Source organism: Candoia aspera, chromosome 2 (genome assembly GCF_035149785.1).
Source record: "Candoia aspera isolate rCanAsp1 chromosome 2, rCanAsp1.hap2, whole genome shotgun sequence".
NCBI classification, from domain to species: Eukaryota; Metazoa; Chordata; class Lepidosauria; order Squamata; family Boidae; genus Candoia; species Candoia aspera.
The window spans coordinates 246,471,465-246,499,098 of NC_086154.1; the positions used below are offsets into that span (position 1 = coordinate 246,471,465).

The 27,634-nt window shown below is 39.6% G+C and overlaps 1 protein-coding gene across 1 annotated transcript in view; it reads left to right on the forward strand.

Moving 5' to 3' along the window:
* FYB1 (FYN binding protein 1) overlaps positions 1–27,634 on the forward strand; it is a gene marked incomplete at its 5' end in the record, with an annotated part of 70,414 nt that overhangs the window by 19,500 nt on the left and 23,280 nt on the right. The window contains 13 exons of the mRNA XM_063295729.1: positions 6,460–6,637; positions 7,517–7,566; positions 8,756–8,775; positions 10,774–10,814; positions 12,448–12,559; positions 14,261–14,417; positions 16,520–16,664; positions 17,814–17,836; positions 19,614–19,677; positions 20,653–20,790; positions 23,582–23,613; positions 25,748–25,817; positions 26,002–26,116. Coding sequence (XP_063151799.1) covers positions 6,460–6,637; positions 7,517–7,566; positions 8,756–8,775; positions 10,774–10,814; positions 12,448–12,559; positions 14,261–14,417; positions 16,520–16,664; positions 17,814–17,836; positions 19,614–19,677; positions 20,653–20,790; positions 23,582–23,613; positions 25,748–25,817; positions 26,002–26,116 — 1,145 coding nt within the window. The remainder of the gene's footprint in view (positions 1–6,459; positions 6,638–7,516; positions 7,567–8,755; positions 8,776–10,773; positions 10,815–12,447; positions 12,560–14,260; positions 14,418–16,519; positions 16,665–17,813; positions 17,837–19,613; positions 19,678–20,652; positions 20,791–23,581; positions 23,614–25,747; positions 25,818–26,001; positions 26,117–27,634) is intronic.

Genomic DNA, 27,634 nt, shown 5'->3' on the forward strand with positions numbered 1-27,634 from the left:
ATTAAATTCTCCCAAATCAGTACAAAAATAATAGCAGAGAGGCAATTATTTATTCTCAATCCTCCTTAGTATTTGGATGAGAAACAAGCCAAAACTTTAAAAGATTTTTTAAAAATTAATCCCAAAAATGATAAGCACCAAGAGACCCCACTTTCCCTTGCTGTAGAAAGCCTCTGTTAGGGTACATAAACTTAAAAAATATATAAATTGGGAGATTTAGAAATGAGGTGGCCAGTCTTAGTGTCCCTTTAAGGCTACAGCACGGCTTGGAAATGGTGACGTCCCAGCTTTACAGCATCTCTTACCAGATTAGCGTGAATGCTGTTTGCAATCCTCTGGCTACAAGGCTCTGTTCTGGAGGACAGATGGGATGATTCCGAGCAATTTCTGTCCATGAAAATGCTCCAGGGCTTCAGGAAAAACCTGCCTGAGCCCCCCAAAAACTGCCATCTTGTCAGTTCTGCCTGTGGAGCCCACGGGCACAGCTGCTCAGTCTGCCATGTCCCCACCAGAAGTCAATAGCCTTAGTGGTTGTTGAAGATGGATGTTGGTTTCATTTCAGAGAAAAGATGGCTAATGATCCTAAAGTGCATTTGGCAGTGTTTGTGAGTGGTCCAAAACATTTGAAAGCACAGTCCAGGGAAGAGTGTTGAAGGGGAAGCGGCTTGGCATGGCTTGTTACTTGTTCATCACAGAAAACCCTCAATGGGGTTGAAGATGATGGGAGAGAAGATCAAAGGTTTACTTGTCACAAGCACCAACTAGATCAAGGCCAACTACAAGTTCACCTGACTGAAAGAGGAAATCTTGCCACTAATATCTGTAATCCCTTTCTTAATGTTAGAATTAGGAAGAGTGAGTAGGGGTAGAATTAGAATAATGCACACATACTGTATGTTGACCTTAGATCATAATCTACACACACATGCATGCTTAGAGCTTACTACAGCTGCAAGTTGGAGTTCAGAAAAAAAATGCTTTCACTTGTACTGACACTCTGTCTTAAGAGAAGGGGAGGAGGAAATGATTCATGTCAGGAACTTACGTTTGGCGAGCTTGGTTTTCTTCTTGCAAACTAGATAACATCATTAATGCTCTGACACAAGGGAGCATGTTTGCTGCCTTTTTATGTGTGGCAGCTTGTGCTACCCTGTGTAACTTGTGTCCTGATCAGATTTGTCTGTGGTTTGTGTGCCTAATTCTGATTGGCCTACCTGGCTTTGTTTGGCTGTATTATTTCATCTTAGATTGTTCCAACCTATTCTATCTGGTTTTCACTTATCTACATATTATTTGCCGGGTAACCATATATCAAAATTATCTCAGAAACCACAGCAAATTACTTCAACTGCAAGATATCACAGTAGCCCACAGACAAATGAAGTCCTTCCAAAGCATCTCAAGCCAATCCAAAGATCCAATCACTACAGAAGACAGAGCAGGGATTCTTTAAAACTTACAATGTGAAAGCCACTAAGTAGGACAAACAGGCAGAAGATTAGCAGCATGCAGCCATGAATGCTAGCTGGCTGTCAGGATTTATGGTGAGAAATCTTTAATTTTGCAATAAAATAGACAAATTTAACCACAAATGCAAGTGGGGAAACTGTAGCCATTTTAGACAAATCCAGATTTTAAAATGCAAAAGATTTCCTATAAGCCTGGCATTCTGATGGATCAGCCATTAATAGACACATACTGTAGGGATAGAAAATAGTTTACAAAGTGTTCCATAAAGCAAACAAAGACTCAGCATGAAGCACATTCTCCCCTATCATACACCCAGCAACCAGTAGGGAGATAAGCAAGAACTGACACAATAAGCAGAAATAATCTAAATGAAAATGGTACAGCCAACCGAGCCAAGAGGATTGATCAAAAAACAGGCACAGAAACTACTAGAAGACAGGTAGGACAACCTGTCACACATAAAAAGTCAGCAAACTCCACTTCCATGTGTCAAAGCACTGACAATATTACCTAGAGAGCATGAAGGACTCCACAGTTCAACCCTGAGCTACAAATATTCTCTTTGGATGTTACCCAGTTGTGTAATGAAACATTTGCAAGCCAAGCTCAGCAAACACCAAGATCCCAACATTTCATCCCTGAGCTACACTTATTGCCACTATAGAAAATGGTATCTGTTGGATTAACCATTAAGCACGATAAGCACATGCTTAAGGCACCAATGGAAGAGGGCAACAAGCTTTTTCCCTTGCTACCCATAACTCTTTCATTGCCACACTCAACTTTAGCCTTTTTTTTTTTTTTGGTAATTGTCCTTATCTGCCATATTCTACTTTAATCTGCATTGTTAAAAAAATGTTTCCTTCTGGCATGGTGAGTGACTAAAATTTAAAAGTTTGGCTTGAAGATATCACATTTGTTTCCATCTCATGGCACAAGAGTTTTGCTTCCATTGAAGGGCACCATTGTTGGGCTGTACTTAGGGCATCAGTTGGCCTAAATCCAGCCCTGACTTATTAGAAATTTGTACTTCCCTAGTTCAGCAGGAAAGGAAGCTAACAGTTTTATCAGTAGTTTGAATAAGAAGGGGGTGAAAGCTGGAATGTTGTTTTGCACTGTTTCTTTCAATCAAATCCTTTGAACCCTTAGAGGTACCCACTGAGCGGGTACAAGGAATAGCAACCTGAACAAGAGTAAATCCAGTACAGTCCAAAGAGATATGGATGTCGAGGACTTAGAGAATTCAAACAATAATTCTCAAATTTATATTTTAGTTTATTTGCTTTTAATAGTGCAAAAAACCTAGTGCCTGAGAAAGTTGACTTGGTGTGATTGTAGAAGAAATATCTGTGGAAGTGTTCAGTAAGCTTTGAATACATTCAATACAAACTTTTATTTCTTGAAATCAGTCAAGTTCTCAGGATGAATTCCTAATAAATTTGGCTCCAGATAAGCCAAAATAAATCAAGCCACATTGTGCCTAGTGCAGGAGGTGGTAGTGGTGGCAAACTTTTCAGAGGCTGGGCACCATAACATGATTTTGTATTATGGCTCAGATACCTCCTCCCAATTAAAATACGCTTATTTATTTAATTAACTAAATTTGTGTGCTGCCCTTCAAAAGGTTGGTTGCGGGCTGTTCCCTCCAGGTAAACCATTATTCTTTTCATTGTTTTTCATATCTGTTTTTATTGTTGTTTGTTGCCCTGAGTGATCTGGGACTGGAGGGCCTTATAAATATGAGAGAAAGACAGGGAGACAGACAGATAACTGGAAAAAGGAGGACACATCCTCCTTTTTGTCCTCATGTCCTCTGTCCAGCAGACATAATCTTAAAATCAAATACAAGTAGACTTCATTTAGCGTGACTTCCAGGGGAGGTGTGGGAAACTGAAGACAGCTCTGAGAAAGTGGAGCCAATGACTGCAGCAAAGACCAAAGAACCAATGAGTAGACCTGTTCCTTGGAACCTCTCTGGATAAGGAGAGGATGGGAGATCACCCACATGTGCTCTGGATGTCTGCTCCTTGTGAAGAGACTACAGGACTGCAGTTTTCCACTGGATCGGCCATCTTGCTCACAACCGCAGTGGAGCCTTTTAAAGGACACTAAGTTTGCAAACCTCACTTTCTAATCACTTTTGGAAATTGCCTATTAACCATCTTAAAGCTATTAGACACCTTCAGAAAGACAAGTTTGAAAAGTCTTCATTGGGTGAGTTTATCTTCAACTCTGAACAAAAAGAAAAATTATAAGCTTAAGAACTTAAAGAATTTGAAATAAACAGCAAAAAGCTAAATAAGATTTTCATCTTAAAAAGTTGTAAACAGATTAGGGGTACAGATAAGTTTGGAATATTGACTTTTACTATAAGATTTTGGAATTAACTATAAAAAATAAACAGCTTCTTGTGGGAAACAGACTTATTTTGGCTATCTTGGCTGTTGTAAGTCGTAACAAAGATAAGTGATGATTTAGAAACTGAACACTGGAGGTGACTAAAGATTCTAAGCAGAAAAAAAAATACAAGCCTGTTCTCGATGTCAGTTAACACTGGGACTTACAAAATGACACAAATGTTATAACATCAGAAATATTAAAGGAGATCTTTGAAGAATGGAGCCAGAAATTAGTAACTACAATATCAGCATTGTTAGTGATGATGTCTGCTTCTATGGATAGACTATGTCTAAAAGATGTTCATGAAGGAATGACAGATGTGGAACAAATTTTATCTGATAAGACAGAGAAAGTACCAAAAGTGGAACTACAAATCACAGGCCAAGAGAATGATTTGGTAAAGAATGCTTTACTTGATATTCAAAAGAACCTGGCTGAAGTTTTAAAAATTAAAAGGAAAATACAAATGATAAACTAAGAGAATGACTTGGCAAATGTTTTCTTACTGGATCTACAAAAGAGGCTTGTTAAAGCCTTGAAGAAATCTGTGTGATGGGACAAAGAAGAAACAAAGAAAAATCAAATCCTACAACAATATTTGATTGAATTAAAGATTAAGACTTAGACGTAAAAGGAAGGAATATAAAGTTGGTTTAATTGATCAAGGTTAAAATATGTTTTTTGCAAAGTTCTGGCAACCATTTATGGACTTTTTGCTGACACCAGGATTAAAAAGTCAATGTTTTATGGATTTACTGATAGATAAGCAATGGGATATGGGATGAAGAGATATCTGTTCAACCTTATCTATCTATTTATTTATTTATCAATCATATTTTTATCACTGCCCATCTCTCCCACACAGGGGATCCTGGGAGGTTATAAGGGGTGAAGAGTTATTAAATTTGTTTATACTTGTGATGAAGGTTGGACATCACTTCTTTATATATTTCTTTTCTTTTTCTTTATTATATTGTTTCTTTTCTTTTTCTTCTTTTTTTCTTGCACTTTTTCTTCTTTCCTCCATTCTCTTCTTTTTCTCTAAGTTTAGTTTGTATTAGTTTTTACTACCACAATTAAAATTCTTAATAAAAATTATATTTTAAAAAGTCCTTAGTTAGCAACTGCCTTGTTTAGCAACCATTCTCATTTACAATGGTGATGAAAAAGTAACTTTATGACCAATCCTCACATTTACAACCTTTACAGATCAATAAAGCAAAGGAAAGCTGAAGTAAGATCATAAACATAGTAACGGTTTCACTTAGCAACCACATTGCTTAACAACCAAGTTGCAGGTTGCAGTTGTGGTCACTAAACAAGGTCTACCTATATTCTCCAATTTTTTGAATGTCTTATAATTATTATTATTTTGGACTGATTTCACAATGGTAGTCATTCAAACTTTCATGTATTATGACTTTGTAAATTGCTTCTTTCTTTCCCTTGTCCAGACTCAACAGCCTAGATTTACATTATATATTTCCAGATTCCAGCAATCGGCTTCAATATAGCCCATTCAAATCTGTGATCACTCTAGTCTGTAGATCACATGACTCATCATACATTTCTATGGTGAAATTTGAAATGCCTATTGTTGTCAATTCTGTATTATCCCTAGCATATGTTCTTGAAAATAAAGATTTGTTGGAAAAATATTGCAATTGAAAAACCAGTCTTTCTGATGCTGGAAAATTTTTTATATACATGTAAGCCAAAGTACATTTTTTGCAGTTTTTCACTGTAAATTTTGTCACAGATGCCAAGAAAGTTAAAGTTAGCGTGTCCTTCTTTTCCCCGCATTTGTCCTCCTTTCCAACTGTCCTTGTCCTCCTTTGCCTGTTCAGATATCAGGTAACCCTAGCAAGAAATCTCACGAGATTGCCAAGTATGAGATTTCAGCATTGTCACCCTAAAACTTGCTTGCTACTTCGGCTATATAGATATTGTTGATCAGCACAGGAATCATGAGTGATATACTGCTAACCCCTGACTTAACACACTGAGTAATACCACAATCAGAGAGAATCAGAAGGAGTCATGTCCCTCATCTCTTCCGTTATTCTCTCCTGAATATTAGGAATGGAAGAATCTGCTTATCTGGATTTCTGAAATATTTATTGGGTTTCAGACATGTCCATTCTGCCTTCTTTCAATGTCAATTTGCATTTTTTTAAAGAAGTTCCTATAAAGTTCCTATAAATATAATAATATGAACATGTTCCTGTCACTTCACATTAGCATGGTGCAGAGTGGTTGTACATTTTTGAACAGAAGCCACTGTGGAGCAGTTTTGCATTAGATAGATAGACAGACAGACAGACAGACACAGACAAAAAAATTTCAGAGTTTCCTTATTTTCTGGAGTAAGGCAAAGAATGAAAGCATGTATGAACATACACATGGTAAACTGTAATTATTAAAATATGGACAGTTTATCCAAAGCAGAAGTTATGGGAAAACATAATGGTTTAATCACTCTCTGATTTGATAAAAATGTGCCACGCAGACTGCAGAGCTAGAGTAGCATCGTGGAAAGGAACTGATTGTGACTTCACAAATGTTAAGTGTCTTTTGTTTCTGTTCTAGGCTCCAACACACCCCATTCAGGGGGTTTGCCTCCTCCACTTCCACCACCCTTTCCTGCCACACAGCCTGCAGATGTACTACCTTCTCCACCTCCACCTCCTCCTCCAGGTTTCCATCCATCAACACAAACTCCTGTTCTCCCACCAAGAGTGAACATCCCATCCAGGTCTGATTTCAGGTAAATAATTGTGAATTATAGTCCTTCTTCCATATTTTCTTGCTTCTGAAAAACTGAGGGGAATCTCTGTTCTTCTCTTCATTGAAATGTCTTCTCCATGCGGTCATACAGAAGCACATAATTTTTAGTATCCATCACAGTGAGCTGCAATAAGCAGCTGCAATAAGCTACGTATAGCAGTAAGCTATGGTTGTTTCATAAAGCTACAACTGACTACGTTCATTCAACACGCTGGGCCATAAATTACCGTTTACAAAGCCTAATGGGAAGAGAAAGAAACTTAGAAAGGATCCACCCTAATTTGGCAGGTGGTAAGACTGTGTAAATGTAGCCAAACAATAAAGTGGAAGTAGCTCATCTGGTTGTGTTTCCTGTCTGGTTTACCTGGGAGGGCTGACACAAGCCAATATCCAACAGATCATATTATGTATGAACTCAGCCATATTCACTTTCATCTGCTATCATGTGACAATAAAAAGGCTATTTCTTGGGAGGGCTGTGTGAAAGCCATCATAGATTAGCCATATTGCCCTGTTTACGTATAAAATGTAGGGGAGGGGACTGGAAGGAGTCTTGTTTTAGCATGGCTACAACAGCAGGGAGAATTGTACTAAGCATGCCTTTTCCTAGCATGGAAGTCATGTGGAAAATAGTCCTTGTTCAATTTCTGCAAGTGCAAGCGTTAAAAAAATGGGAACCCTTTCTAGAAAAAGTACCATATTTGAATATATTTACCTATTATAAACTGACTCCAGAAACCTTAACTGCACCTTTTCCAATAAACTATAAGACATGGAATGGACTTTCACTTAAAATAGAAAATATATTTCAATGGATTTTCTTCTTTTTCGTAACAAATTCACTTTTGCTGTTTTGCAGAGGCCAAGAAAATGAAGAAAATTATGATGATGTTGGATTCGGTTCAGAAGGTAAGAACATTTATGATCATCCACAGAGGACAAGTGAGAAGCATGTGTGAGATGCCATAACAAATCAGAAATAAGCCAAAATTCTGGGCTCAAATATATTGACAATCAAATTGTATAAGCCAGCTTCAACGCTTGCACATGCAAATGCAAAAATGTGATATTTTAATACACTGACTTCCCCATCCTATTATGTCCTGACATGCATGCTGATTACTTGGTTTCCTTGTATCTGACCTGTCCATTTAGAGACAATGGAGAAGGGCCTTTTATTTGTCCCTACAGAGTCCATCTTCTACTTCAAGGACTCTTGTGGCTAAGTCTGTATTCATAGAAGGATCTGGCCAACCAATAATTAGCATCAGAAAGCAGACTGGGCAGGCATGTAGATTTCCTGAACCTTGTCTTCCCCACTATGGTGAGGTTCAAAACACGTTTTCCAAAGGATTTTTGAAGCATGCAGAGCCCTAGTAAGGTAAACAATAATGTACATCAGCTTTCTCAACTTTTTGACCCTGGAGGACCTCGGGGAACCCCTGCACTTTCAGGCTCAAATATAGGCCACAAGGTACAAAATTATTATATTTGTTTCATGTGTAGGCCTGTATATAGGCATTAATAGTGTTCTTAAACTAAAAGAATGAAACTCTTGAATGTGCAGTTGCACGAATTTGAAATATTTTTTTAAATCATGATCTCCCAGGGAATCCCTAGTGACCTCTCACGGAACCCTTGGGTTCCATGGAACCCTGGTTGAGAAACCCTGATGTACGTTAAAGATGAAGGGGGGTTACAGATTAAGTACAAGGATTAAAATAAGCAACTGGTACAAGTCATACTCCATTGCAGCATTCATGTTTTATAATAGGCTAGTATTTGATTTAGACCAAAGTTGCCTGCTTAGAAGTGTTGTATATATAGAGGCCATAAGGGATATAATAAAAATGGTGTCACAGTATTGTGACACAAGCTCCATCCCTTTGGGGCATGCATGTAACATCACAGAACAGGGCAAAACAGACAGGGCTTGCTCATTGCTTTCATCTGCCTGATCCCCTTGCTTCTCAACCTGACCCCCCCAACCTCCCCATACACCTCTGGCTAGCAAGAGCTACCATGACTTGCTATAGTTTAATGATTGGTAGACTACAAAATAATTTAATGCAATTGTGTTGCCTTTTTTCCCCATTAGGTACTGGAAATGCAGATGAAGTAAGTATTCCCCTTCATAAACTACAAATGTATTTAACCTTTGGTCTTCTCTGTAGTCATTCTCCCCACTAGCTCCCAGAAATCAATGATTTTTCATTTATACCTTGCCTCTTTTTTTTGGAAAGCTCACAGACATGGTACGTGGGAAGCCACTCTAAGTAAGATCATTCTTAGAAACAAAATGCTGGATTAGATCATTCGGATGATCAAGGGTGCACTTTATGAATTCAATTTACTGGTTTTCAGAGACCTACTGAGGTGCTGCTATCCAGGGTGGGAGCCAGCAAGTATGCCAGCTTAAAGAAGTGCTAACCAGACTTCCAGCCCCTATTCAGCCTCAGCAATGAAGCAGTCCACCCAGGAACCAGGGGAACAAAACAGGCTGAGTAGGAATGCTTCCTCTGGTACTTGTAACTGGCATCAGAAGAGATTCAAGTCTTCTGCTATCATTTTTCCAATCCCATAGATCAGTGTTTCTCAACCTAGGCAACTTTAAGACATGTGGACTTCAACTTCCAGAATTCCCCAGCCAGCCATGCTGGCCTGGGAATCCTGGGAGTTGAAGTTCACACATCTTAAAGTTGCCCAGGTTGAGAAGCACTGCCATAGAATGATCACTCTGTGAAAAGAAAGGACTGGTGCTAAAGGAGCAGTTTGGGCCTCTTCTCTCCCCTCTGCTTCTCTTGCCACCAATGATAATAGAACTGGGAAGAGAGAACTCCCTCTGCTTCTCTTGCCATGGGTGATGGTGAAGAGCCACCTCCTTGTTTCCCTTCTGCCATGGGAAGAGAAACAGGGGAAATCGCCTCTTTAGCCAAACCAGCCATGGCAACTGGAGAACTGTTCCCCTCATCATGTGTGTAAACATCCCCATCCACCCCCGTTTAGGCACTGGGGGAAGTAGCTCTGCAGCTGGTAAAGCTGCCCACAGGTTGACTACAGGGGTGCCAGCAGAACAGCCATTTCCATCTCACTTTCCTTGCTGCTGTGAAGCCCCTCACAGCAGGACACACTCAAGGGCACACTCAAGGAAGCAAAGATTACCCAGACTTAAATAAGGAAGCATCAAGGGTAAAGTGCTTAATATTGGAAACTACAATAAAACTTGCAGGCCTTGTTCACAGAGGGTCATAGAATTCATAAGTGCCTTTGGATGTTCTGAATCTTGTTTTTTCAGGATTTGTTGTTTTTTACACCTTGGATTTAGCTGCCATTTCTGAGATAAGCTACTAATTCCCTCCTCTGCTTTCTCTTGGTTGTATATGTCTAGCATTCCTGCAGGTACTTTCTCACCCTCCCCACAATTTCTCACACCCACAGAGGAAGGGAGGTGGGGAAAGAGACAGGGAAGGGAGGTGTGGAAGAAATGGGTCTTTTGGATGGCAGGAGAAGCTGGAAAACACCATTTTATACCTCGTTCAGGTTCCCTTCTTAGTAGGTCATGTATGAGTTGAACATAATATCATCCATGTCTTTGAAATCCATTTGGTGAGGCATATTTCTAGCCTACAGTTAGCAGGCTACAAAGAAGGAGGATGAGGATGAGGAGGATACAGAAATCATCCCATTGTTATTCAGGGCACTTTGTGGTTAAAGGGGATTTGAACCTGGGTTTTTCCTATCCATTATTTTAACCACTGCACTGTACTGGCTACAATCCTCTCTTTTGGGTGCCAAGTTAAAACCATCCTTTTTTTTTTTTTTTTGAGATAGATTGACCCACTAGGTCCCTGCTAATCTCGCTGCAGGAAGCTGCATATGTTTTAACTTATTGGATTCCAACAGACATAGAGTCAGGTTCAGTGTTTGTTATGCTCAGAAAAATAACAGGATTCTAAAGTGAGAGCTTGCCTCATTGGTATCATTATGTTTTCCCTAGGGTAGATAATCTGGTACTCTTGGAGTGTTTTAAACTATAACTTTTATAATGTTTTGCATTTGGATATTCTTATTTTTCCCTGAAAACTGAAACTTCGTTTTTACTTTTTATAGAATCAGAACAGTGATGGAGAAATGTATGAAGACATAAATGATATGAGGTATGAAAAAGACAATTCTACATATAATTGGGTCCCTGATCATGTTATAATAATCGTAGTTGTGATTAAATAATGTCAACGATTAAAAGTTGTATGCAAATAGATCCAAAAGAGAATGTACAGGTCCATTTCAGGCATTCTAGGCATGAATTCTGGTTATCAATGTCCAATATATCCTGATCATTCATGATTTTAATTTTCCTGTATATTTTAGAGGTAGGTGCTCTGGCCGTGAATAAATCGATTTGCTTTTAGCTATTTCAATATTTCTTGAATTACAAAAGGCTGCAAAGAATTATCAATACATGAAATGGGCAAAAGCATTAAAGCTCTTTTTGCCTATTCTTTGTCCATTTCCAGGTTCCACTACTGCTGTTTAGCTTTTTTTTAAAAAAAAAAAAAACAGGAGATCTAAGAACAGATCCATTACATCATGTGAAGACTGTCCACCCTATCCAAGCAGACTAATTTTTCCTGGTCAGAATCTGAACTTAGGTTTTGTAGCAGGGCTAGGTCAGGTCAGGATTCTCCATTGGGAAATGGAAAACTTTGGGAGACAGGAAGAAGATCTGCATCCTAGGCAATGGTCCGATAAGAGGCAGCTCGGTCCACAGGTGGGGGAAAACCATGGGAAGCATCTCAGAAGTTTTCCGGAGACTAATAGAGAGGAAAGAAGAATCTTGCAAGATTTTGTTTAATGTCAGTTTACAATAAAAACAATTCTGATGCTCCTGGTTGTGCTCTTGTCTGGACTACCTTGAAGGACTAACATTGATCTTGCAAGACTCAAAGTATTTGTCCCCTCCTCACTTTATAGTCTCCAGAAAACTAGGGAGGGTGCCTTCTGAAATGTTTCCCGTGCTTTTCCCCACCTACAGATTGAGTTGCTTCTTATTAGACCATTACCTAGGCTTCAGGTCTTTGTCCTGTCTCCCAGGGTTATTTCCACATACCATCACAGGGGGATTGTTAAATCCTTTCTGAGGGCTTAACAACAGTTTTTAAGCAAACTGGAGATCTTTGGCAATTGTATCTCTGAAATTTGATAGCATAATCAGAAGGTATTTAGGGACAACCCAAAAGCAGTTAGGAAACCACTTGCAGTCCTGGGATTTGGCTGGTTACAAAATATTGGATTTGACCAACAATTAGAATGATTAAGAAAGCAGATTGTGATTCAATTTACTGACCTTTCCAGTAAAGCTGGGGATTGTATACAGGAAAAGAAGACGGTACAAAATCCCCTATTTAGAATGTCAGAATAGCAGATGTAAGCAGTAGCAAGATTTACTCAACCCCTAACTCCAGTTGGTTGGTTGTCACCGTCTCCCCTCCCACACACATTTCCCATTACAAGGGGCATTTTAGAAAATTGTTTCTGCTGATGGCTGTCATTGTTTTCTAAAATGCCCCTCAGAAGTGTTCACTTGAGGAAACAAATGTATCAGCTGATCTGAGAGATCTTGCTAAGTCTCCCCCTTTCTCCAAAACTGTGAGCTGTACCTCAAATACAACCACAACAATAAATGAATGAATGAATGAATGAATGAATGAATGAATGAATGAATGAATGAGTGGGCAATTCAAGTTTAGAACTGAATAGTGGGTTAAGTTTCCCCTTTTTATTATTCAGACTTACACAAGATGATAAAAAGAAAGAGAAGGAGGAAAAGAAAAAATCTGATCAAAAGAAAGAGCAAAAGGATAAGGATAAAAAGGAGCAAGAACTCAGAAAGAAGTTCAAGGTAAGAATTCTTTCAAGAACATCATGCAAAGAACTGGAATAAATATATATGTCTATAGTTTCGAAGTTACTAAAATATCCCCTTGGTACTTTTATTTAACAGCAAAAGTTAATATTTTAATGCCTGCTTAATCAAATTGACAGAGCCAGCATAAAGTGTGACTAAGCAGAATAGGCAAATGGCCAACAGAGAACATCTGGAATTTTGAGATCATGTGGTGGGTGTTTTCATAAAATGGCTGTCCTCGTGTGAAGTTGCCATAGTGGCAACTAATTAAAACCTCTAATTACCATAAGGCAAACTGATGAAGTTGATCTTCACCATACCCCCTAGCTTCCCAGGATGCTCTCTACCAACTCCATTGACATTTGCCCCTTTTCCACAAAAGAGCACTGGGCTCCAACCCCAGCTATTTTTATGTTCTGAGAATATTTCTGGAACTTTTGTGGGACCCAAAGGCATTTATGGAAGTGAAGATGATGTTAAAGCTTGGCATTTTACTTTGTAGCATGTTAGTTCTTCATTTATGGAGTTATTTTAATTAAAAGGATTACAAGAGCCTGGTGGAGACCATGTGATATTTAGTACCATGGGCACCTGATGGCCTATCCTTGGAAGGAAATATTTGAGAACGTACATTCTTACCAAAAGACTTAACACAATGTGGAATTTTTAAAGTTCTTCTTCTAGGACCAGGTTGCAGCTGGTGCATCTATCCACACAGCTTGATCCTGTGCAAGTTTTCCAAGAAGTAAATGCCATTAAATTAGATAGGATTCACTCAAAAATGCATGCATTTCAAATTGTTGCTGCCTTAACGGGGCCCAAAATGCTCTTTGTATGATTGCTATGGATACAGAAGTAATACATTAATCCTAAACTCACAAAAATTAATTAGACATATATATCTAATAAATGACAGCCAGTTTGGAGTAGTGGTTAAGGCACCAGGCTAGAAACCAGGAGACTGTGAGTTCTAGTCCTACCTTGGGCACAAAGCCAGCTGGATGACCTTGGGCCAGTCACTTTCTCTCAGCCCTAGGAAGGAGGCAATGGCAAACCACTTCTGAAAAACCTTGCCAAGAAAACTGCAGGGACTTGTCCAGGCAGTCTCCAAGAATTGGACATGACTGAACAGACTAAAAAAAATCTAATAAATAATGCAATTACTTTTAAGGGGTCATTTGAATCATAGCTATTCACCAAATCCATAAATATTATGGAGGTAGGGAATAGCTATGATTCAAAAGACATCTATTCAGAAGACCTCTAATAGTAATATCAGAAACCCTCTAGCAGAAATTGATTCAGAGCACATAGCAAAATGAGGTTATCAAAACAGAAGAGCTTCTAAGCTCTTTCTTGCAGCTTTACTACAGGGAAGGAAGACTGCATAAAGCCTATAGCAGTATTTCTCAACCTTGGCAACTTTAAGATGTGTGGACTTCAACTCCCAGAATTCCCCAGCCAGCATGGCTGGCTGGGGAATTCTGGGAGTTGAAGTCCATATATCTTAAAGTTGCCAAGGTTGAGAAACGCTGGCCTATTATGGGTGGAGAGGTCTCATTCTCGTAACACAGAATCATGTTTTAGTATTATCTCCTAAGAAGCCTGTTCTTTCAAGCTATGTTTTGGTTTTCTCTCTCCCCGCCTCTCTCTCCAAGTATTAAATCTAACCACATGTCTTTATTTTTTATGTAGCTAGAGGGTCCCATTGAAATTCTTCACCTGGCACGAGCTTCCACAGACTTTAAGGGAGGAAAGTATGACCTAACATTCAGACAAGGAGATCAAATTGAAATACTCCGCATCACAGACAATCCAGAAGGGAAATGGTTGGGAAGATTAAATGGCTCCTGTAGGTATACTATAATGTGCAGAAACTAAGTAAATTCATGCTAATGGTTTTATACCTTATTTCTTCAAGTGATTAAAAACTGTGTTCATTTACTGCTTAGGCAGTATTTCTCAACCCTGGTGACTTTAAGACGTGTGGACTTCAACTCCCAGAATTCCCCAGCCAGCATGCTGTCTGGGGAATTCTGGGAGTTGAAGTCCACACGTCTTAAAGTCGCCAAGGTTGAGAAACGCTGGCTTAGAGAATCTGAATTTTCTCTAGGGCATAGCTCTTGTAGCTGTGCATTTGTTTCTTTCTTTCTTTCATTCTTTATTTATTTATGAAATTTATATGACCGCCCATCTCATACCAGGTGACTCTGGGCAGTGTACAATAAAAGCCAACAATTAAAACATATTATAAAACCACTTAAAACACTTAAATAATTAAACATAAATAAGAACAAGATTGCAAGGGGGTTAAAATCAGAATGTTGTACATGGTGCAGCCAATGCACAGGCTCCCTGCTGCCAGGAGGTCCCCAGGCCTGATGAAGAAACCGTGTGTTGAAGGCTTTCCAGAAAGCCGTAAGGGTTGGGGCCAACCTCATCCCAGGGGAAATGATGTTTCAAAGGGCAGGCACTGTGGCAGAAAAGGCTTGTCTCCTAGGTCCCATCAGATGGAACACCTTAGCAGATGGGACCCACAACATGCCTCTCCTGCTGGATTTTTGCTGTTCTTGCTCACCCCACTTCAGAATTGTGAGAAATTCTAATGGTGCAATGGTGATCAACATTTGGGTTTCTTTGGTGGTGAATGATATGGATAGCTGCTTAGACATGGAATATACTTCTTCAGAAGGAACAAATACAGGCTCTGGCTCACGTAGATAGGAAGGTGTCCCCAAATCTCTCCTTTTCTCTAAAAGAATAGAGTGGCTTGTCCTTCTTAAAACCAGCAAAGATTGCTGTGAAAGAGGCTGGAAACAAGCAGGGTGGAACATCTACCTTCCACCTCAGATTTCAGCTAGAATGTACATAAGCAGGGTTTTTCCAAATCACACAGACTAGTACAGAGATCATTTCAAAAGTAGCCTATGCTTGAGAGAAGTAGGACAATGTTACCCAAGAGCTGTGTTCTTTATTTATATTGATGTGTGTGTTTAGGTCTACTTTGATGTTTGTTGTACCTATACAATCCCAGTCACTATGCGTTTGATGCTTCTTGGGATCTCTGAGCAGCAGAACCATCATACCCTGTGAACTTCCCCAAACTTTTTTATGGGAAATTCTATTATAGCACTCTTAGCATTTTTTACAGCAGCATTGTTTTTAATTTCCTCCACCATGTGAGTACCAATGTTTGCATTTTTTTTTCATAATGAAGTCTTGTGATATTGATCTAAATCTCAAAGGAGAGATCCCTTTGACTTACTCTCCTTGTACCACAGATTTAGGAGGGCATGCTACGGAATCAATTTCATTTTTATCAGCTTTTCTTTTCTGGCCAGGATAATGCATAGACTGTGGGATACCTCCCTATTTCACATGTTGCGCTTAAGAGGGGACTACCACGCTAATTCTTGCCTTCATGGAATTCATTAAATTGTACCTGGACTGTCTGGCTTCAGACTACAGATGAGAGCTTATACAATGGAATAATGTTTTGTACAATGTTTATAGAAAATTAATATAGGAAGGAGAAAGATCCTAATCCAGTTTTTCCTATGATGTGCTCCATTTCCATGTACTATGCCTTATTTTCTTTTTGTACGGAGAAACGCATGAGCTACAGTATCTGTGGTACTGTCCAAACTCAGATTTATAATCTCAGTGAGAACAAGCTTTAAGAATCTGCAAAAACAGGGCGATTATTTTTCTAATTCAGGCAATATATTCTGCATCTATTGAATTAGCAGGATACATTTTGCTCCACTGGCTGTAAGGTTACCTTCAGAACATTAAGAATTTGAGTTGCTGCCAGAACATTAGTAAACATCTCTCAGCTGATCGTTTCTGCCTCTTTGTTCTACACCACAATGCATTTTTGCATGATGATTTTTCAGTTCTTAGATAAGTTTTTAATGCAGAAGCAACTGCATCACCAAATGGTATCTGTTTTAGATGGCTACATTAAAACTACCATGGTAGCAATTGACTATGATTCATTAAAGAAGAAGCCACGGATTCCCATCAATGTTCAGTCAAAGCACCAAGACAGTGATCAAGAAGTGTATGATGATGTTGGAGACCAGGACAGTATTAGCAGGTATGTCGCAGATTTGCAAAGTGATGGGCACCACATCCTACCAGTTCTAGAGTAAGGTTTAGGTGCTTTAAGTTGCTGCTGGTAGGTGTATATGCTGTAAAACAGTGTTTCTCAACCTTGGCAACTTTAAGATGTCTGGACTTCAACAGCCTGGCATGTTGGCTGGGGAATTCTGGGAGTTGAAGTCCAGACATCTTGAAGTTGCCAAGGTTGAGAAACTCTGCTGTAGGAGGAAAGGCTGGTGAAGATGACAGAATTAGCAAAGATGGCAACATTGACTTGTCTGATTAGAGAAAGGACAATAACCACACTTATTAGCAACTGGAAAGTCCTTATGGACTTTTTGCTAAAGAAAGAAAAAAATGAACTTGTTATTTATGAGTTTGATTATTAGAACGGATGGACTATGGAAAGAAGGAAATTATGCTGTAATCTTAGGGCAAAATATAAATGCATCTATAACCACTGTTAAGATCAGAAGCTACTGCTTTATAATCTTTTCTTTTTCTTTGCTTTCTATTTCCTTTCTATTTCTTTCTTTCTTTTTTTATCATCTATTCACTATTCTTCTTTACTTTCTTCATTTTTTCTCTAAAATTTGGATTGTTGTTATCTTGTTAAAAAATTATTTAATAAAATTATATATATATAAAAAAGAAACACTGCTGTAAAGCATCTTTTCCCCTTTGAATCCAGGATGTTGCACAGCCCTAGTTTACTTTATGGAAACAGTGTGTTATATCTAACACAGTCACTACGACACCCATGAGCTAAGTTTGCACAGCGCACTGGCTAGAAGGCAACTGGCTACCGTGTGCCAACCCAGTAGAATAATTGAGTAAACCATAAATCAGTTCAGCATCTGTAAGCATATTGTAGAAATAAAGCCATTCTGTATAGAACAGAGTCCCCTGTGTTGACCTTTCTGTGACTGTACCCATGACAGATTCCTAAAATTCCAAAGGTCACCACTGGTCCAGAAAATGTTGTCATTTTTCTCAAGCAACAGTTATAGAGATCAGCAGCAGTATAAAAAGAATTGCTGAGAGTGATTGACCCTTAACTTGGCCAATGTGTGCATGTGCAAATGTACCTGGTTTTCTTTGCATTCAATATTTTGTTTTGCTTTGTTTGTTTTTATGGCCAAAGTGGAAGTCAAAGTGCCACGGGAGGTAAGCTCTACTTTTATTAATGTCTTGAGATAACAATTGTACCAGGGGTCTCCAGCATTGTATCTGGGAACTACAGTTAGATTCTTTGATATTCTTTTTAACAGTGGAAACCTAGAATTGATCCATGTGAAGCATAACCTGTATTTTCAACAATGCTTCTAGGCCCCACATAGACCCTAGAGGCATTCTTGGAAAATAAAATGGTGGGTAGCTACTGTACAAGACTTTGTTTACCTTTTGGTATATCGGGGGCTTGTGAATGGCCAACCAATTATGCCAACTATTTTGTGCCCATCTCTTGCTGTGATTGTTGTCTCTAAAAGGTTGGGAACCCCTCAGTTACAGTTTGTTTGTTTGTCAGCCGGTCCAGCATGACTAAGCTGTGATTTCTGCATGTGTTTTGAACATTAGGCAAATCTATGATTTTGCTTAGTAATGGCTGACAAAATTAACCTCAAATGTCTGGATTCACACAAGATTCTAAGCTATAAACAATGGATCACCAACTAACTGGAGTAGTTTAAGATGGGTGTGGCTCATCTTAAGAAAGTGAACTCAAAATAAGATGACTCTCACAATAACATTTCAGCAGTTATATTTCAGAGTAAAATTATGACTCTAGTTCATAATAACAATTAGCAAGTAACTTGTTTACACCCCAAAAATCAATCAATTCATAATGCTCCCATTACTAAAATGTTCCTATTAAATTGAGGCCAATAAATAGGACTTTCAAGTTTCAAATCAAAACCTCTCCCTCTGACTTCCTCCCATCCAGCACCAAGCAAAGTCAGAAAGGTTTGCTCCTGTGCTAAAGGTTCAGAGTAAACAGCTTTTTTCTTAAAACAATGAGCATGAAAACAAACCCATAATCACCAAATTTGTTTTAAAACTGAATAAATTTCTATTTTTTTAACAGTAGCTCCAAATTGAGAGACCTGGTAACTACTGAATCTGTGAGCTTTATTACTTATTTTGATCAAGTTCTTCCCCAGACATTTATTAAATATAATTCAACACAACACAACACAAGCCTCGTGTGGCGCAGAGTGGTAGGCAGCAGCTTTGCAACCGAAACTCTCCCCACCACCCGAGTTCGATCCCAGCAAAAGCTGGATTCTCGGGTAGCCGGCTCATGTCGACTCAGCCTTCCATCCTTCTGAGATTGGTAAAATGAGCACCCAGCTTGCTGGGGAAGGTGACGACTGGGGAAGGCAATGGCAAACCACCCCGCTCTATAGTCTGCCAAGAAAACATCGCGAAAGTGGCGTCCCTCCAAAGGGTCAGACATGACTCGGTGCTTGCACAGGGGACCTTCCACCTTTTTTTCAATCCAACATAAAATCCATCCAAGACATCCTATTATACAGGGGAGGACTAAGCATGTGCTAATTGTTAATGGGCAACAAGATGCCAGCTTAGATTTCATTGCCATGAGGAAGAGCACTCTTCTCTGACTGGGAGTGATGACATCTGTAGTCCAGCATATGTGGAAAGCCCTAGGTTGGGCAAGACTGAAATTGAGGACTGTCTTCTGTAAACTAGGATATCTGTCCATCTTAAATCTGAACTCAATAAGATTTACTTCTGAGTAGAAATGTATTGGATGCACTGTAAATAACTTTAAAGGTATTAGGGTATATGTATTTATACTAGCTATTCTGCAGTTATTCCTTGTACCCATAAACTCCTCTTGCTGCAGAATTTCGAACTAAAAGATGAATTGATTTATAAACTCCATCTCTGCCTATTTCTTCCCCCCATCCTCTTGAAATAGGGTTTCCACCTCCTCCACCCGATGACATTTATGATGGTGTAGAAGATGATGAAGCTCCAACAAAGTAAGTATGAATTGCCCATAAAGTAATGAAAAGTGTTCGCTCAAAATGCAAATGTGTTAGGAAATTAACAAGTTGGACACTGGGTGAATTTTGCAAGGTTTGGAAATGAAATTATATACATGTTTAACCACAAATTGCTTTCTGAACTCAATCCTATGAATATTTCCTTCACCGGGTCCTTTGGAATGTATTGGTATTTCCTTCTATGTATACAGGTTTAGGACTGGGCTAAAGTCATGAGTCATGTATGATTCTCTCCTTTGTTATTTTTACTATAGTTGTTGTCACCTTAGCCCATTTCACACATTGTAGAGCAACCAATCCCAATTTCCCTTCATATGGACACTCAAGAACATTATATAGGTTTCCAAATATACCTTAGTTCCATCCACACATTATTTTGGAGTGTACACTTTAAACATGTCAGGGCTCTATACTTCATATAGCAATTATGGTGTATAATACTGCTAATGCTAACACTTCCTGTAGCAAACATAACTATAGGTATGATAACCACATCATTAAACACATGTAGCCCGATGCATTTGTGTGCATGTGTGATAGGCACCCTTCATAAGTTCATGGTAGGAAATATTTTTGTACAGAGAGCAACCACTTGCTAGTCTGTGGGCAGAGCTGCCTAAAATGTAACCCTAAATCGGTGTTTTTCAAACTTGGCAACGTTAAGATATGTGGACTTCAACTCCCAGAATTCCCTAGCTGGCTGACTTGGAGTTGAATTCCCCAGAATTCACCAGAATGGAGTTGAATTCTCCCAGAATTCCCCAGCTAGACTTGGAGTTGAAGTCCACACATCTTAAAGTTACCAAGTTTGAAAAACTCTGTCCTAAATATTCTACAACTAGCCCCCTGAATACATATTTTTGCTTATTCAATTAAACCATTCTGCCAAAGTACTTGCTAACATTTTTGGATTTTATTCTGCTATGTAATAATTGTGTGCATACTTCAAAGGTCTGTGTCACAGGATGAAGAGAAGAGTGACACCTGGTCCAAGGGGCTTTTGAAGATTTTAAAGGGAAAAGATTACCAAAAGAAAAGTATGCGAGAAACAGCACCCAAAGTGAATGTGACTGAAGATGAAAGTTCCTTGTAAGAGACTGCTGTGAAAAGTAACACAAGCAAAGCTCACTAAAGCTAATACCACAGATACACTGATGATTGTGCACTACTAACCACTTCTCACAGCAGCCTAACTAGCCACAAATCAAACATGCATGAGATAACTCAAGCTATGGAAACACTGCTTGACTATGAAAAGCTGGGCCATATTCTGTCTGCCACTTGGTACGCTTTGGCTATCGTGATTGCATGTCAGGAGAAGTGGTTTTACTATGAAGCAAGGAGAGATGGCTTCTGCTGAGAGCAGACTCAGTGTACCATTCGGTGTAGCAGAATCAGGAGCAGGTAGATCTGACCCACTGGAATCAAAATTGTTGGCTTTGTATGGCTCTAATTCTCATCAGCTGGGTTTGCCCAGGAAAACATCATGGTGGAATGTGACACCTAGTGGGTCAATGACAGTGTGGATTTCACAGAATTTCCGTGCTCAATAGGGGGCAAAAATCAGCATGGTCCCACGTTAATTATGTTGCTAGCAATTTTGTTGATGTTATACAACTGCACTCAGAGTAGATGCTTAAGGAATTGTCATGTTTAAGGAATTAAACAATAGTTGCAAAGGACCAGGTGAGAAAAAAAATAGAATGAATTTCCTTTGCCTTTTTTTCATGCACGAAAGAAGTATTCCCTTCAAGGGAAATATTAACTCCAATTTAGCAGAAATATTTCCATGTTTCTATTGTCGGCCTTCTTACCACACCAAGTTTGCATGAATCTGATTTAAGCCAGTTCTTTTCCTAATCCAAATAGACCTATTAATTGACAGCAAATGGATTTTTCTCTAATTTTAAAAATGACAATTCTTTTAGACTTGCCTTTGAAGCTACAGTTTGGATGCGGAATTGATACAATCATAAGGAAAAATTATTATAAATCTTTTTTTTTCTGATATGATACACACCAGTTTTCTATATCTTGCAGATGAAGCTAGGATGATTTGACTATAACCCAGCATAAAACATGTGCAGGAGGTCCTTCATCCAAGATCAGGTGCCCAGATACACTATAGATCATCCCCAATGGAGAGAAAACCCTACTTGCTTTTCTTTATCGTTTTTCTCATGTGCTGCAGCTTGCAGTTTGCGGGTGGGGCACAGGGTCAGCTTTTTAATTGAAAAACAGAAAACCCAAGGCCTGCATGCAGATATGTGTTCTGGATGGAGCAGAGACATGGCAGTAGAAAAGGGTTATTTTTTCGTTAGGCAGCTGCATTTTTTCCCCCCAATTTCAGATGTGGCACTGCCAGATTGCAGGTAATGCCATAAGAGCACAGCAGTGTCTCTAGAGACAGATGTGAGGCTTTCCCTGCTGTGGTAGACCTCCAGGTTGCAAGTCACGTGAAGGACCTCTGCCTGGGACCTTGAAGTAGTTGGACTGCCAGAATTGAGGAGCTCAGCCTGATGACCCCAGAACCCTCAGATACACATGCCCAGGTGCTACATACACAACCATTTTGCCCTCTTCTCCCCATTTCCTGTGATCTACTAGGACTTTTTCTTTTTTTCCCCTTCTCCCTAGGTTCTCATTTCTCTAGGCACATGGCTTCTCTTGGAAATCAGGATATGGAACAGAACTGCAACTCAGCTCTGCAGTGCAGTCGGACTACTTAATAAGCTAAAAAGAAAAAGAGAGAAGCTGTTAGTGCCACAATATGGTAGGGAGGAAACAGCACACATAGAAAGAGGAGCAAACCTGCCAACCAGGACTGGAGAGCAGGAATGAAGAGGGTGGCACATAGAGAATTTCTGGGTTTTGTTTTTCCAAAAAGAAAAGATGTGTGTGCTTGAGGATCTGTAGGTCCCTCAAGACCCAACTCTCTCAATCAGAGCAGACAGTGCTGGTCTAGATATACAAGCAGCTTAGCCTAGAAGAAGGCATTGTCTTGTATTACCTGACCATCACTCTGACACTAAAGGTCAGACATAAAAGAGAACTTGGTTACGTTCTATGTAGGTACATTTAAGCATATAACAAAACAAAAATGAGAAGCTCACAAAGATAAGGAGCTGAAACCACTCAATGACACATTCCAAGAACTGAACTCTTCTAAATTTGTGGCACACATCCTTCCCCCGTGCCATCCTACCCCTGTTTATTCTTCATTCATTAGCAAATGGTCATCAGCCTTATTATTCAGCTGCTGTTCTGCTGCCAGCAATAGATCTGGTTCTTTGGGGGGGTGGGGTATTAATTCAAGCTGCAGACAAAAATTCATTCTTCCATGGCCAAAGATTATAGTAAAAGACCTTAACCATTTTTTTATTTTTATTTTTTTTTAGAAAAATCCATTTCACTCTTCTTAGCATTTCTCTCCTGCTACACTTAGACTGTATGGCTTGGCTTTAATAGCAACAGCAACAATAATATATTGCATGTATGTAATACTTCAGAACTGTTTAAAGCACTTCCAGTGATCTCAGGCCAAGGTATTTATTTCAGAGTAGTATAATAGCTTTTGAAATAGAAACCTAAATATAGCCAAGAAACAAAGCCAAGAAAAGTTCAAGTGCGTAACAGGCAGAGGTTCTCGCTATTATAATATGCATAGATGTGTCACTTAATGATTTAAAGCAAGGATGGACAACTTATGGCCCTCTTGATGTTGAACCTACCAACCTTAGTCTGCATGTTCAATGGCAAGAATTCAGGATACTTGCAGTGTAATCTGGAGACCTGTGTCTACATATGATTTAAAGCTGGGATAATACCAGTCCTACCATTTCACATTATTAATTAAGGTTGTTTCTAAATTTATTTCTAGAGGGAAACCTTCAGCAAAACAAACAGGGAAGGGTAAGTAGTTGGGTCAAATTCTTCAACTGTGATTGACCTGAATTAGGACTACTAATTTCTGGGCTGCAGAAATCTGGATAACCATGAAATGCAGCAAAGAGATCTTAAATTCCAAACTTTTGCTGCCATTTAATGGTTGGGGCCTTTTGCAGCCTGGATATGGTAGCTTTAATTTAGGGTTTCTCAAACTTGGCAACTTTAAGGTGTGTGGACTTCGAGTCCCAGAATTCCCCAGCCAGCCATGTTTGAGAAACAGTGGTTGAACTTGTATAAATGTCATGGGTGCTTCCTTGTATGCAACACCTGTAGTCCCTTTTCTTCTTCCTCCTGTTATTCAAGTATCAGTCAGCATATTGCATCTCCTTCCATCATCTCAGGAGCTTTCCACCAAGCAACAGTTAGAGAAGAGTCGTTCTGCTTCTGGCAGAAGCTGCAGAAGAAATTGCAAGTCTGCCTGCCTTGCATCTATACTGGTCCCAGTCCTGACAGTCTGGTCCTGCTATAATAAAAACAAAAACGACAATAAGAAAAGCCTTTCTGGTTATGTGATGGAAGGTGTCTCTGAAGAGGGAGATGATGTGATGGACTACAGTAACGCAGCTGGTTCTCAGGAAGGCGGGAGCACATTCCAAGGAGGGGAGTGAGATAAGAGAAAACACAGTCCAGAGTTGGAACGTGGGAAGACTAGGAGGTTCAGAGTAGCCATGCCTGAGACCCTTCCCAGGTTATTTCCCCTTAGGTTAGGTAGAGTAACTTTAGTCTGGCAAGATTCCATCTGTACGATGTGAGCAAATAAAGAACTGGAGTTTGGCTGGATTGATTCCTTGCCATTCTTGGGCTGGGCCTGATAGGTTAGGTCATTATGTAAAGGCTGTCTTAATGCTAACAGGAAGAAAAAGGCCCACTGCAGCAACTTCCCTGCCATTCCTCCTACTCTTCCTCAGTTGCTCCTGTTTTCTGGAGGGGTCAGAGTGGAATGGGCCACACTGCGCACCCCCTGCATCCCTGAAGTGAGTCTGTTAGGTACATCCTCTTGCTAGTACAATATTGCTGTAAGTTTTATTTCACATAACAGTCAGTTTTGAATTGTGGAAAAGACGCCATTGTTCTTCTGCGCTGGCCCTGAATGACTTACTTTCTAACTGAACACCAGTTCAAATTCAGGTAGCCCTCATTTAGCAACCACAATTGGGACTGGCAATTGGGACTGGTCATCAAGCGATGCGGTTGCTCAGTGAAACCATGACTGTGCTTATGATCTTACTTCAGCTTTCCTTTGCTTTATAGACCTGTAAAGGTCGTAAATGTGAGAAGTGGTCACAAAGTTACATTTTCATTACCTTCGTAACTGCAAACAGTCACTAAACCAGGCAGCTGCTAAACAAGGATTACCTGTAACACTTTTAATGTTATATGTAGTTTGAGCCCAAAGACTGTTGGAAGGGACATTTTGGAGTATCTGCAGTGACAAGCATAACACTCCTTTAATGGCAACAAATACTGATAAGCAGCTTTGAGCCTACATAATATTCAGTGAATTCTTTTAAAATGTGTTGCTGTTTCCAAGCAATTCCTGGTTTCAGATTCCAGCTCAGTGTGGTTGACAACTAGTAATCCAGCTTGGCAGCAACAAAGGACACAATCCAACCCAGAAATATATACAAATAAGCCAACACTGCCCTGAAATGCATTAGTTAAGTCTTAAATAACTCTGTCAGAAGGTCATTAGACAGTTCAACACCGTTAATATATGGAAGATCATGTAATACCCTGGCTTATAATTGCCATGGCATACCACAGTCCCCAAATTCACTGTTACAACATATTACTCAATGTACTGTGGCCTGGCTTACATATACTGTAACACTAAATCATGATTTCTTTTGCCTTGACTAAATTTTATTTGAATGGCTAAACACATGCAGGAAACAAACTTTGGTTTATTTTTAAGCTGCGAACTTCAATGTGAAACAAAGTTTTAAGATAACATAAAGACAATGGCTTGGTTTAAACTATGGCTTGTGATGTCTGAAATTGAAATCCTGATTTATTATTCTTACCCAAATTTATCACCAAACAACATGTACAAACATAACCAATGACTATTACATTTTTTTTTCCAAATGTTTCTTAGATTCCGGAGACAGTGATGTCTATGATGATGTTGAATCAACTGACTTCCCTCCACCACCAAAAGAAATTAGGTGAGTTAAAATAAATAAAAAGGTTTTTTCAATAATGTCTTTTGTTTTCATTTGCACAGAGTAGGGGCTGGCTGAGTTGCTGTACAAAGTAGTAAATATAACAAATAATTTGCAACTGCCTATAAATATTCCAAGGTAATGCACTGATGGTTATCTCTTTTTTTATCCTGATATATTGCTTTAGCCTAGGGGTACATATAAAGTCTTTGAACTTTGGGAGGAGCAAATTCAGTGAACGTGATTCACAGAAGCTTAAGAAGATTGACAAAGAAGAGAGAGATTTTCGAAAAAAATTCAAAGTAAGCATTTGTTTGCTTGTTTGCAATCTATTGTTCAGCTAGTAATAGAAAAGGGAGTTAAACCTGAGGGACCGTCTCATCCCCATTACGTCAGCCCGTCCCACCCAGTCAGGCAGAGAGGGCATGTTACGGACCCCATCCATGAAAGACTGTCAATTGGTGGAGCCCAGGAAGCAGGCCTTCTCTGCCGTGGCCCCGGCCCTATGGAACACTCTTCCCCCAGAGGTGAGGCAGGCCCCCACTCTCCTGGCCTTCCGGAAAGGGGTGAAGACCTGGCTCTGCCATCTTGCATGGGGTGGGAAGGGGGGTATTCAGTCTTGGGGGCGGCCAGCACCTTGAAGAGGCTCCTGTGAATTGAATTAAATTAAGACATTTTAACATCTCTATCTTGGATTTTATATTTTTACCGAAGAATATTGCTTTTATTGTATTTTAGTCTTTATTTATGCTAGTTTTATTGTAAACCTCCCAGAGTCGCTCTTTGAGTGAGATGAGTGGTGACTAAATTTGGTAAATAAATAAATAAAGTGGAGCTGTAAGCAATCCTAAACACATCAATGGGCATCTGGCCATTATATAGTTTCCTAGCTTCACAAGAGCCCATAAATACTGGCAGGGGGTCCAGTTTCATTAATATGCTGATGATTTCCAACTATGCATTTAGTTCCATGGCAAACTGATGAGATGGTAGAAGTGTTGGCCCAGTGCTTAGAGACTGTCAGGGCCTGGATGGGGAGAAACAGGCTCAGACTGAATCCCTCCAAGATGCTGCAGAGTGGTTTTGGTTGTTTCTGAGCCAAACAGTTCCAGGGAAAAAAATTTGGGGGGCTCTGAACAGAGTTGTCCTGCCCTGTCCAGAGGTGGTTGGCAGTATGGGGACACTCTTGGACTCACAGCTCCTGCTCGATTGGCAGGTGGCAGTTGTGGCCAGGAGGGCTTTTGTACAGTGACATTTTTTGCAGCAATTGCAACAATTCTGGATCAGGAAGCCCTTTGCAGTCATCTATGCCTTACTCATATAGTTACTCTGCTGGGAATATTGTTATGTGCTGTACAAGTGGATGCTCTTAGAAAGGATTTGGGAGCTACAGCTGGTACAAAATGCAGCAGCCTAGGGAGTGATAGGCGTATCCCAAAATATTCAGGTAACTCCACTGTTTAAGGAGCTGCACTGGTTGTTGATTGGCTTCTGGGTGTGATTTAAGAAGTTGTATGTCACCTTTAAGGCCCTACGTGGCTCTAGACTGAGTTATCTGCCCAGAGTCTTTATGGAATTGGGCAGCCTTCTAAATTTGACAAATAAATATGGTTGACAGATAAAATAAATATCTCAGGAACTGACTTCTACTTGTATTCATCTGCCTGTCCAAATCAGGATGAATTGAATCAACTCCCTCCAAGTCCCATCTATACGAAAATGCCATCTGATGGGGCCTTGGAAGCAAGCATTTTTTATCACTGCTCCCATACCATGCTCTAGAGCAGTGTTTTTCAAACTTGGCAACTTTAAGATGTGTG